At 44.3% G+C, this 12,121-nt stretch overlaps 1 protein-coding gene across 3 annotated transcripts in view; it reads right to left on the bottom strand.

Annotated features, from left to right (window-relative positions):
- Positions 1-9,325, bottom strand: part of HECA (hdc homolog, cell cycle regulator) — a 43,456-nt gene extending 34,131 nt beyond the window's left edge. For all 3 annotated transcript variants that reach the window (XM_066247842.1, XM_066247843.1, XM_066247844.1), the window contains exon 1: positions 8,741-9,325. In XM_066247842.1, coding sequence (XP_066103939.1) covers positions 8,741-9,011 — 271 coding nt within the window. In that variant the 5' untranslated portion in view covers positions 9,012-9,325. The remainder of the gene's footprint in view (positions 1-8,740) is intronic.
- Between the last annotated feature and the right edge of the window lie 2,796 nt (positions 9,326-12,121).

The raw sequence follows: 12,121 nt of genomic DNA, 5'->3' as shown, positions 1-12,121 counted from the left end.
ATAAAAACCTCTCAGTACAAGCAATCAAAACGCCGTGTTGATTAAATAAAGCAAGGTACTATTTCACCAACCATTGCGAACTGGGAGCTCTCTCAAACACACAGAATTAAACCACACATGCAGTCACTCTGCACAAAACAATGATATCCCCCTCACCAAATTATTGTTTTAAAACTGATTTGATGATGATAAAAATAAAATGGCAAACCAAGATAATTAGTCCAACCTGGCACAGAGATATACACTTTGTGCCAAAGTATGAAAAACAAACCACAGGGACATACCTCCCCACCCCATTCCCCCAGAGAAAAGCCTGGCCTTTCTGCTCAGACGGCCCCAACCCCTCCCTTGGCATGTGGTTCTGAAGTTAACCTCAATTAGCTAACCTCCCATGGCTAAGAAGCACAGGGATGCTGGTGCCCACAATTAAGACACAGCAGCGTTGGGAGCTGCGACACCACCATCTCGCTGTGCAGAGACAGCAGGGTGTGCAGTCTGCTTACTGGTTTACTGAAAAATCACAGTCAAGGGTCCCTGGCAGGCTGAACTGCCAATCCTTGGCTGGCTGTATCAAAAGAAAAACTGCCAAGATAGGGAGTCTGTTAAAATGCACAGTAACTTCACAAGATTGTCAACAACCTGTGTTTATTCCCTTCTGCAGGTTCAGCTGACCTTGTCCCTGCTGACAAACCTCAGGGATAGCTCTGCACTGGCTACAGAGCATCTAGATTTGACTGCCTGCCCCCACCCTTTCCAGCCTCCCATCCTACTGCTGCACCTCAAGCCAGCCGCAAACTCTTGGCAGCAACCAGAACTCAAGGCTCTTTCCCACCTCTCTATGTTTGAAACATCCTTCCTCTGTTTTCAGAGCTAACTGCTTGTCTTCCTGCAAGACTTGGCTCAACTGTCCCTCCTCCAGGAGACGAGTTGTTTTTTCCACTGAGCACCCACAGCACATTATCATAGCTCCTGGTGTTTACATCGGCGCCTCTACCCCAGCTTCACCATGTGCCCACAGGGGTGTGGATTCTTATACCTACAACAGGGGTCGGGAACCTTTTTGGCTGAGAGAGCCCTGAATGCCACATATTTTAAAATGTAATTCCGTAAGAGCCATACAGTAACCCGTGAATGCTATGCATTATCCAATAAAAATTTGGTGTTGTCCCAGAGGACAGCTATGATTGGCTCCAGCCACCCACAACCATGAACATGAGCAGTAGGAAATGAATGGATTGTAATACATGAGGATGTTTTATATTTTTGTTATTATTTTTTTTATTAAAGATTTGTCTGCGAGCCAGATGCAGCCATCAAAAGAGCCACATCTGGCTCACGAGCCATAGGTTCCCGACCCCTGACCTACAAGTTCAATTCAACATTATACTTCCAGTCACTGATGATAGCAAGCACACAATAAATGTTTAGTAAATGGATGGGTACACAGATGAAAAAAAAACAATGGATTAGTAAACAAATGAACAAGTGAACTAATGAACGAGTTTTCTAATTGTTGCCTGGAGAGGAGGGTATTTGTTTAATTCTCAGCCATATTAAGTCCTGGCTGATCCCTAAAGGACACACTGGGCTCAACTCCTTTCAGCTCCTTTTCAACTCCACAATCTCATTTCACTTCTCTGCATCTTCAAATTCAATCCCCATACTTAATCCAGTATTTTACCACCTCAGGAGAGCCTGCGCTTTATTAAGTAGCTGCCGTTCCATAGTACATATAATTACCTACTTGCACTTGTTTCTATAAAGGCTCCCACCTAGACCAAAAACCTCTGAACACAATTCTTTTGCCCTTGTGACCCCAGAGCCTAACATAGTACCTGACAAACAGCAGACACAATATACACGAGATAGGTATGAATGAATGAAGAAATGAAAATATAACCATTTTCACACTTTGCTTTTTACTTTTTTTTTTTTAACTAATCAACTGATTTTTCCAGGGTAACTATGATCAGAGAGAGATAATAAGGAAAGAATAAAGATCATTATAGTTAAATCAGTGCTTGAATCAAAACTTGTATATACCAGTCATTTTCTATAATAATTTTCACAGACCCTTCACGACCACCTTATTATCTCTCAGTGCCTCATTCTCAACAGCATAACAGTATTAACAAATAGGTTAAATAACTTGCCCCAAGGTCACTTTGCTAGGAAGTTGTGGCACCTAGGTTTATACCAGGTCAGCTCAAGCCGCATGCTCTTTGACTACAACTTGAAAAATATTAGGTCTTACTTCTGAAGATTAGAATAATGATACAAACAATTTCAAAAGCCTATGCTTTTATCTTCACTATTAGTAACTGATAAAATATCATTCACATTAGATATTTTGTTGAATCTATTAGCCACCAAACCACTAAAGAGCACAGAAGTCCCAAGCAGAAATAAATGCAGCCCTGGAAAGTCCCCTTAAGTGTAGCAACATCTGCTCCAAGCTATTGATCCAAATAAGGCCCTCCTATTTCTGACACATTTTGGGGTGTAAGCAATTCTCCTGCTGCCTTTAAAACCATAAGAACCAAGGTTTACTGGGGTCACAAAGAATGAACAGTTTGACCACAGCAGGGTCAAACTGGTACAACCTTTCTATAGGGCAATGTATCAGCACGTATTAAAAGTCATAATAATGTGTATATCCTTTGACATAACAAGTCTACAGGTAAGAATTTATCCTAAGGATGTAATTAGATAATGCCCAGAGATGTAAGAATAAGAACCTAATGATCAAACAATAGCAGAGTGATCAAATTATCCATGATGCAGACATATCATGGCATATTATACACTCATTAAAAGTGGTGATGCATGTGTAAATTTACTGCTCTGCTAAAATGCCCACAAACTATTGTACATGTAGAAAGTAGATTGTAAAATATATGATCCTTTTCTTTCAAAAACTGTAAGAAAAAAAATTTAAAGTCTACAAAAATATACATCAAAATGTTAACAACGCTGGGATTATGTGTTTGACTAGAAAGTCAAAAAGAATTTTGCCTATCTTCTTTGTTTTCTTTATTTTATTCCATAATACCCATTTTATGACTGGTAAAATAATGAAATGACAAAATAGTTTTAATTAAATCAATCTCTTAAAAATACCAAACAAAAAGCTGATGATCAAAATGAATCAGGACTTTTTTTTCCCCTAAAGTATTCCTTTTGATACCTTCAAGTTCTTTAAATTGTTCACAGGAGGATTAAGGCACAGAGAGTTCCCAGTTTTATCTCGTTTTTAATTTTTACAGAATGCTATATTCTCGGACCTGAAGGAAGCAAACATCGAAGGTTTAGTTTCAGAATTTAAGCTCAGGTCCCACAACAAGTAAAGAGAGAAAGAGTTAAGGGCTGTGCCTAAACCACCATTAGCAGAGCACAGAATAAGTCTTAAACGAAGTACACAAGATGAATCTTTGAAGGATGAGGTAACATTTTCTATCAATGCCCATCTCAAAAGACAAGATCCAAAAGTAGCAAATATTTTTAAAGACCTGGCAAAAGTAATCTCTAGATAAAGGCAAAAAAATGTCTACCTTAGACCCTCAAATATTCCTTGATTAGAAAATAAACAGGCCTTGGCCGGTTAGTTCAGTGGTAGAACATCTGCCAGTGAGTGGATGTCCTGGGTTTGATTCCCAGTCAGGGCACACAGGGGAAATGACCATCTGCTTCTCCATCCCACCTCCTGAGCCATTTCTCTCTCTCCCTCTCTCGCTCTCTCTGTCTCCTCTCTCTGTCCTATCCTCCCCTCCCACAGCCATGGCTCCATTAGTACCAGCGAGTTGGCCCAGGTGCTGAGGATGGCTGGGTGATGCCTCCCTTCAGGAGCTTAAAATAGCTTGGTTGCCAAGCAACAGCCTTAGATGGGCAAAGCATCTCCTGTAGGGGGCTTGCTGGGTGGATTCATGAGGTGCATGCAGAAGTCTGTCTCTGTTTCCCCAACTCTCACTTAAAAAAATAATAATAATAATAATAAATAAATAAATAAATAAATAAAATAAACAGCAGGCAAACACTCTTCATTTTCCTTTCAATCAATATAGGTAATTTAAATGTAGTAAGAATTCAAATAAACACCTAAAATGAGAAAACTTAAAATATACTATAAACCTAGGGTTATGAAAGGTATATTTGGTGTCCTAAGTATGCCAAAAATATAGATCTTGTTTGTACGGAACAGGGGGTGGCTCCAAATATCTATTTGTAACAGATGTATGGAACTCAGAATATAAATTTTCATCAAAACTATGTTATGGTAGTGATTAACTCCCAGCCTGGTCCGTTAAGCCTATTTAGTGAGAACTGTCCGACCCCTGTATTTCAGGTGAACGGCACAAGTGGTCTGAAGAAACCCATAAAAAATCTAGGAGAGTAAGAGAAGCTCTCCTTCACTAGGAACCAAAGGCTCTCCACTCAGTCCTTTTCCACAGAGGCTCCCCAGCTAAGAGACCTCTCCAGCTCATACCCTCTCTCCAGGGGCAGCCCAGGTACAAATAACCAGGCAGTAGGGGAGGGAAGGTTTAAAGGCCCTGCCCCATGTCTCCAGGTTAGAGAACTTTGCAGGGCCATACCATCTCCAGAGCTCCATTATAAATGCATCAAGTTCAACTCCTCCCCCTGCCCAAGCCTGCTTCCCTCACTCCACCACCAGTAATGATGCTAAAAGCAGCCCCAGTAAACCTCCTGCACATAAATCGCCATCTCAGAGACTATTTCCAGAATCTAAGACAAACGCTAACACTGAGTAAGCTCATTTTCTAACTCCGGAACTGTTTATATGTGTGTGTAAGTCCTACACACACACACAAACATACACAAATACATACTTAGCTAGATATACACAGTGTGTCCGTAAAGTCATGGTGCACTTTTGACCGGTCACAGGAAAGCAACAAAAGACGAAAGAAATGTGAAATCTGCACCAAATAAAAGGAAAACTCTCCCAGTTTCATACCTATTCAGTGCAGTTTGATGTGGGCTCACGCACAGATTTTTTAGGGCTCCTTAGGTAGCTATCCCATATAGCCTCTACAGACTCATCACTGACTGATGGCCTACCAGAACGGGGTTTCTCCACCAAACTGCTAGTTTCCTTCAACTGCTTATCCCACCAAGTAATGTTATTCCTATGTGGTGGCGCTTCGTTATAAACGCACCAATATTCATGTTGCACTTTAGTCACGGATTCAAATTTAGCGAGCCACAGAACACACTGAACTTTCCTCTGTACCGTCCACATCTCGAATGGCATGGCTGTGGGCTGCTCCACTGTATACACGGTGTTACGTCATCATCTGCGCATGCGCACATGCTGCCACATCATCCTACAGAAACTGGGAGGGTTTTCCTTTTATTTGGTGCAGATTTCACATTTCTATAGTCTTTTGTTGCTTTCCTGTGACCGATCAAAAGTGCACCATGACTTTATGGACACACTATATATATACACATATGTAATATGTATGTTATATATGCTACTACATAATAGGTAAGTAGAGATAGATATCTTACTATATATGTATGGTAGGTACTATAATCCCAGTTTAAATGGCAGAAATTGAGGGTCAGAGAAATCAAGTGACTTGTATTAGATCATATGATAAGTAATTTGAGGAGCCAGGGTGTGAATCTAGGTCTACCCAATGCAAAGCCAATCACTGTGTAAACTAGCTCCATCTCCTAGGTCCTAGGAGGAGTTGTTGAATGAGTTAAGGCAGACTCAGCAGCCCAGGGGTTCCGGTGGCAGTCAGGAATGGAGTGATAAACCATGGTCATCCAGAAAATGGGAATTTATAAAAGGATTTGGGATCTAGGCTCATTGAAAACCAGATACTAAAATCAAGGGTTCATATATTTTAAAGCCTGAAGCAAAAAAGGAAAAAAAAATTGGAGATCTAATGGAACTAGAATTCCAGAATGAAACAACACAGTTATAATCAACTGCATGATTACTACATCCTAAAAGTAATGATTGGCAAATTTGTCCACCTATAATCAAAATGCTACAATATGTGCAGACAGATGTTTACCATGTAGAAGGATAATGCTTTCAAATCTTTTCCTTCAATCACTGCTAAAAACTTCAGAAACATACATAAATGTTATCTAAAAATGTACTAATAAATTTCTTATTAGGGTACAAAGTCCTTACCGTTAATATTCAACTTACCCAAGATGCACAACTGCAAATGGTTCAACTTCTTCAACTATACCAGACCAACCTTCCCCAATCTTTCCCTAGCTAGTAATCTGCTTTTATAGAATAAGTAGTTATTTATACCTACTGACAAAAAGTGAACTAAGTACTAATATTACCTTGGCCACACTGCCCAAGACCTTACAAGACATAAAATCATTCTGTAACCATCAAACTACAAATACACACTATTAACTTTAAGTGAAGGCATTAAGCGAGTATGCTTGCAATATAGATCACAACTGACTCAAACAGTGAGAATGAACCTTCTGAAGTTTAAGAGCATGTAGTGCTACTACATCCTTGGAAGAATTATTTTACTTGTAATATTCATAATCACAAAATCTAGTATCACAGTTAAATTGAAATATACTTAGAAATCCCATTACTGTCATTTTAAAATACTAAATATTTGGGCCTTATCATTTGATTCTGAGAGATAGCACATATCTGTTGCCCCTTCCTTAAAAAATTCACGTCTGCCCCTTCTCCCACCTCTACACTGTAACTCGCAGCTTTAAACGGTAAAACAAAAAGCATTTACAATTTCCTTATTTATCCATTTGACACACCAGAGGCTTCAGCATCCAAGTTATCAACTGCAGTAAGAGTTCTTCGAATTAATTAAGGTGGTTCACTCACTGCGACTTCACACCACATCAGCATCAAGAATTTGTAAACTTCAGCTCACTGCTCTAAGATTTGTAACTTCTCTAATCCTGATTATGGCAATCTTTGGCCCATTTCTTCCCTTTTCCCCCTACTCAGTTAATAAAACAAGCTCCAAATCAAAAATACACAACTTCACATAGACACAGACAGAACTGCTAACTATACCTGAGTCCATCACTTCAGAGGCGAGTTCGACTAGGGACACCACAACCAGATCAATGTTTACAAACGAGGAGATGCCATCAGCCTAAGAAAAAAATTTCCTCACACTACACTAAAGTGTTCTAATCTTCTGGACAAAGAAGAAAAGGAAACAGCCAATTTGAAGCTTCCAGACAGGCCAAAATAGCAGGGTAGGCCTCTATCGCCCCAGACAGGAATGTAAAAACGCTCCATGAGGACCAAGACACGTGCACTCTCAACCATCACTGTATTCTTGATACTTACCATGGTACTTGTTACACTGCAAGTGCTTAATATTTTTTGAATGAATGCTTGATTGTTATCATTGTTCATCACTTATGACAAAATTCTAAATGGCTGAGCCAAAGTCTGTCTTCCTTCCCCTCTGTCACATCAAAACCAAAATGAAATTTAAGGTTAGGAAAACAAAAGAACATGAAGAAGGTAGTCTGGCTAAATGTTGTAGTGTCAAATGTTCACATATGTGATAAATCTGGGAAACTTCCCATTTCCATATTGCAGAGACACAACCAATGGGGCCTCCTGTTCTGTTTCTAACAGGCAACACTTCACCATGGGGTTCCTCTAAGTGCAGGTGCCCTGTTTTTAAAAAGTGACTGATCTCCATAAAGAATGGATTCAAAAGCTGAAAGCTACAAGTTAAAAGCCAGAAATAAAGATCTTAATCTCCTTCCATTATAAACTATCTATATTCCCTTTCCTGAAAAACTGGCTGACCAGAGGAATTCAAAGGAACTGTCCAAGTAAGTAAAGTGCTTGCACCTTCCAAGAAAAATCTTGTCTCTCTAGTGACATCAGCAATCCTACCACATCTTCACTATTTGGTTAAGTGCTCCTCAAAAGGTGCATTCAGGCACTACCTAAGATTATTAGGCTTCAACTCTAAAAAAATGTGAAGCAGAATTAAACAGAAGATTTTTTTTAAAAACCAGGCTGAGAACGGAAGTCAAGTTCAGATTCTCTTCCTTCCTCAAGCGAGCAACAGAATTAAAGAGCACCCCCACCACACCCACACATATTCATACACGCCCTACAGTAAAACATAAAATAAAGAAGAAAGAAAGAAAGAAAGAAAGAAAGAAAGAAAGAAAGAGAAAGAAAAAATGTCTCTGAGGCTCTTCACCTGTGGCAATCGACACAGCCAGCCCGGATTTGCTGGGATTTAAGGCTCTTCACTCGAGGGGGGCTGGGGGGAGGGAGGCTGGTGGGTGAGGGGTGCACAGGGAAGAATGAACTGGTGCCTAAGTTTTCAATCGAATCATTCTTCTCAACTTGGGCAGCTCTTTCCTTCCTCCTTCCCTCCCTCCGGGCCCTGCGCACACACTCGGCTTTGCCAGCCCGGGCACCACGGGCAGGGCCCCAGGGTAGCGCGGCCGCAAACGGGCACCCGGGCGCCCCTCGCAGTGCGGGGCGCAGGCGGCCCAGGGCGCGCGGCCAGTGGCGGCGCGGACCCAGGGCAGGGGCCGCAGATCAACTGTCGCCGTCAGGCGTGGGGACCAGGAAAGGGCAGCCGCGGCGGGGCGGAGGGGCGGGGTGAGCACTTCCTGACTCTCGCATTGTCCACGCATCGCCCGCGCCACCCCGGGCCCTGCCACCGCGTCGTCCCCGTCGGGGAGGAAGTCGGCGCTCGCCCCGTCAGCCCCGTCTTACCGTTCTTGGCGTCGCCCGCGGCGGCAGCCCCCGCGGCAGCCGCGGTGTTGGCGGCGCCCGTCCCCGCGCCTCCGGTGCCCGCCGCTCCCCCGGTGCCCGGCGCGCCCGCCGCCGCCGCTCCGCAGCCCGCTGCCGCCGCCAGGGCCCCCCCGGCCGCCGCGCCCGCCGCGCCCGCCGCTGCCAGGGCCCCGGCTCCATTTTCCTGCTCGTCCCCGCTGCTGTTGGCGCGCTTGTTTTTGCGGCCGCCTTTACTATTTTTGGGGTTGGGCATCTCGGGAGCGTCCAGGTGCCCGGCGTCAGCGAAGGCGGCTCCCGCGGCGCGGCGCGGCACGGCCGTTCGGGACCCCGCGCGCTGCCGGCTCCGGGACGCAGAGAATGGAGGGCGCGGGCCGGCGGCTGCTCCGGCGCCCGTCTAGCCGCGCGGCCCGCGCCGCGCCATCCCCGCCGCCGCGCCCTGCCCGGCTTCTTGGAGCCGGCGCGCGGCCACCGAGGCTCGCAGCCGCGCGGGCGCCGCGGGCTCGGAGCGCGAGCAAGACGCTCTCGGGCAGGAGGGAAAAGGCGGGTCCCGGGCTTGTTTTGATTCGGCTTCGCTGACACGCTCTGGCCCCGCCCTCGCCGTGACGACACTGGGGATTCGGCCTGGCCGCGCCCACCAGGTGACCTCACGGCAGACTGGCCCGCCACGTGACGTCACGCCCCGCGCTGGGTCGGCCACCTTAGAATGACGTCATCCTGGCGCCCTAACGTGGGCCTCCTAGCTCGGGGGCATCTGGGAACCGCCCTTCCTGAAATGGCCCAGAACTCCAGCCCAGCGGATGGCATCTGAAGTTGTTTGGTGGCCTCCTGATCTTCATGTAATTGAGGTTTAGCACACTATGGTCCAGAAAAATAGGCAGGTCAATAGAACAGGAATGGAAAACAAAGCATTTCGGATTTCGAATTTATAATCCACTGAAGAGAATTGCCGTTCAGGAACACTCAATAATTGCACAAATGGGGTTGCGTTCTAGACAATGAGAGTGAACTGCAATCTAGTGGTTGAAAGGGTTCACTCAAACAGAACTCACTATCCAGGGATGTAACTAAGTGTTGCTGGTGACCTAGAAGAAGGCCTCAACCTGGGGGGAAATCCAGCCATCCTTGTGGATAGAACTGAGTTGTCCTGAAAGATAGGTGGCCATGTAGTTAGTAAGCAGGAGGAGATTTGAAGATGACACCTGTTATAAGAGGCAGTAACCTGAGGGCAGGGAACTCCTGGGAAGAGTTACACATGAGCTTTTTCTACAACTTTCTTCTGCCTTTTGGCATGTCAACTCCTTGACATCCCCAGGTCCCAGCTCAGCACCTCACTTCCTTCAGAATGACTGAGTCACCTTCTGGGAAGAGCTATCAAAAGTGTCACCTTGTTTATTTCCCTCATCTATCGCTAATTATTTTGTCAATATATATCTTATTTTATATCTCCTTCTCACTCAAATGAAAGCTCCATAGGGTAGATTTTTTTCTGTCTTGGGCACATCAAGGAACAGCTAGCATGTATTTGTTGAATGTATAAGTTAACTTCTTTTCCCATGAACCATGGAGGAAAACCTATGTTTGCTGACAGTTTACATTTTTCTCCTCTTATAGCAGGGGTCGGGAACCTATGGCTCGCAAGCCAGATGTGTCTCTTTTGACGGCTGCATCTGGCTCTCAGACAAATCTTTGATAAAAAAAAATAACATTAAAAATATAAAACATTCTCATGTATTACAATCCATTCATTTCCTACCGCTCATGTTCATGGTTGTAGGTGGCTAGAGCCACAGCTGTCCTCCGGGACAACACCAAATTTTTATTGGATAATGTGTAACGTACATGGGTCATTGTGAGGGCAGGAATTAAACTTCCCTCCTTTTAATCAAGTAGTCAGCTAGCTAATTGCAGAAACCTTTTTGACGAAGATGACTAAAAGAAAAAAAAGTTGAGAAGTATCGTACTTTTCAGCAGGAATGGACAGAGGAATTTGCCTTTGTGGAGAGAACAGGTTCTGCAGTGTGTCTAATATGCAATGATAAAATTGCATCGATGAAACGGTCAAATATAAAGCAGCATTTCGACACATGCCATACTACATTTGCATCGAAATATCCAGCGGGAGACAGCAGGAAGAAATATGTCAAGAGCTACTGTGCAGAGTGCAAGCTAGTCAGCAGCAACTTTGTGTTTGGACCCAACAAGTTGACTGGAAGTCGGCTAGCTTTGCTGGTGCTTCAGCAATTGTGAGAAATAGAAAGCCATTCACAGATAGGGAGTATGCCAAAACATTCATGCTTAATGTTGCTAATGAACTTTTTGACAACTTTTTGGATAAAGACAAGATAATCAAACGAATAAAAGACATGCCTCTGTCAGCAAGAACTGTTCACGATCGTACCATCATGATAGCAAATCAAATTGAGGCAACACAAGTGAAGGACATAAATGCAGCACCATTCTTTTCTCTCGCTTTGGATGAGTCAACAGACGTAAGCCATTTATCCCAGTTCAGCGTGATTGCAAGGTTTGCTGTTGATGACACACTATGTGAGGAAAGTCTTGTTGTTTTGCTTATGAAAGAGACAACACGAGGGGAGGATTTATTCAAGTCTTTCACTGAGTTCGCTAAAGAAAAAAATCTACCAATGAATAAACTTATTTCGGTGTGTACTGATGGTGCCCCATGCATGGTAGGGAAAAACAGAGGATTCATAGTGCTTCTTCGTGAACATGAAAAGAGACCCATCCTAAGTTTTCACTGCATCCCACCTCAGGAGGCGTTTAATGCTCAGATGTGTGGCGAGCAGCTTGATGAGGTGATGTCGCTGGTCATTTGAGTGGTGAACTTTATTGTTGCCCGAGCTTTAAATGATCACCAGTTTAAAACACTACTGAATGAAGTTGGGAATAATTATCCTGGTCTGCTTCTGCACAACAATGTGCGTTGGTTGTGAAGAGGGAAGGTGTTCAGCCATTTCACAGCTTGTCTGAGTGAAATCTGGACTTTTCTTTCTTTATTTATTTTTATTTTTATTTATTTATTTATTTTTCTGAAGCTGGAAACAGGGAGAGACAGACAGACTCCCGCATGCGCCCGACCAGGATCCTCCCGGCACGCCCACCAGGGGCGAAGCTCTGCCCACCAGGGGGCGATGCTCTGCCCATCCTGGGCATCGCCATGTTGCGACCTGAGCCACTCTAGCGCCTGGGGCAGAGGCCAAGGAGCCATCCCCAGCGCCCGGGCCATCTTTGCTCCAATGGAGCCTTGGCTGCGGGAGGGGAAGAGAGAGACAGAGAGGAAGGCGCGGCGGAGGGGTGGAGAAGCAAATAGGCACTTCTCCTGTGTGCCCTGGCCGGGAATCG

This window comes from Saccopteryx bilineata, chromosome 12 (genome assembly GCF_036850765.1).
Source record: "Saccopteryx bilineata isolate mSacBil1 chromosome 12, mSacBil1_pri_phased_curated, whole genome shotgun sequence".
Lineage (NCBI taxonomy): Eukaryota > Metazoa > Chordata > Mammalia > Chiroptera > Emballonuridae > Saccopteryx > Saccopteryx bilineata.
The sequence above is the reverse complement of the archived record's forward strand: the minus strand, read 5'-3'. Positions and strand labels throughout refer to the sequence as shown.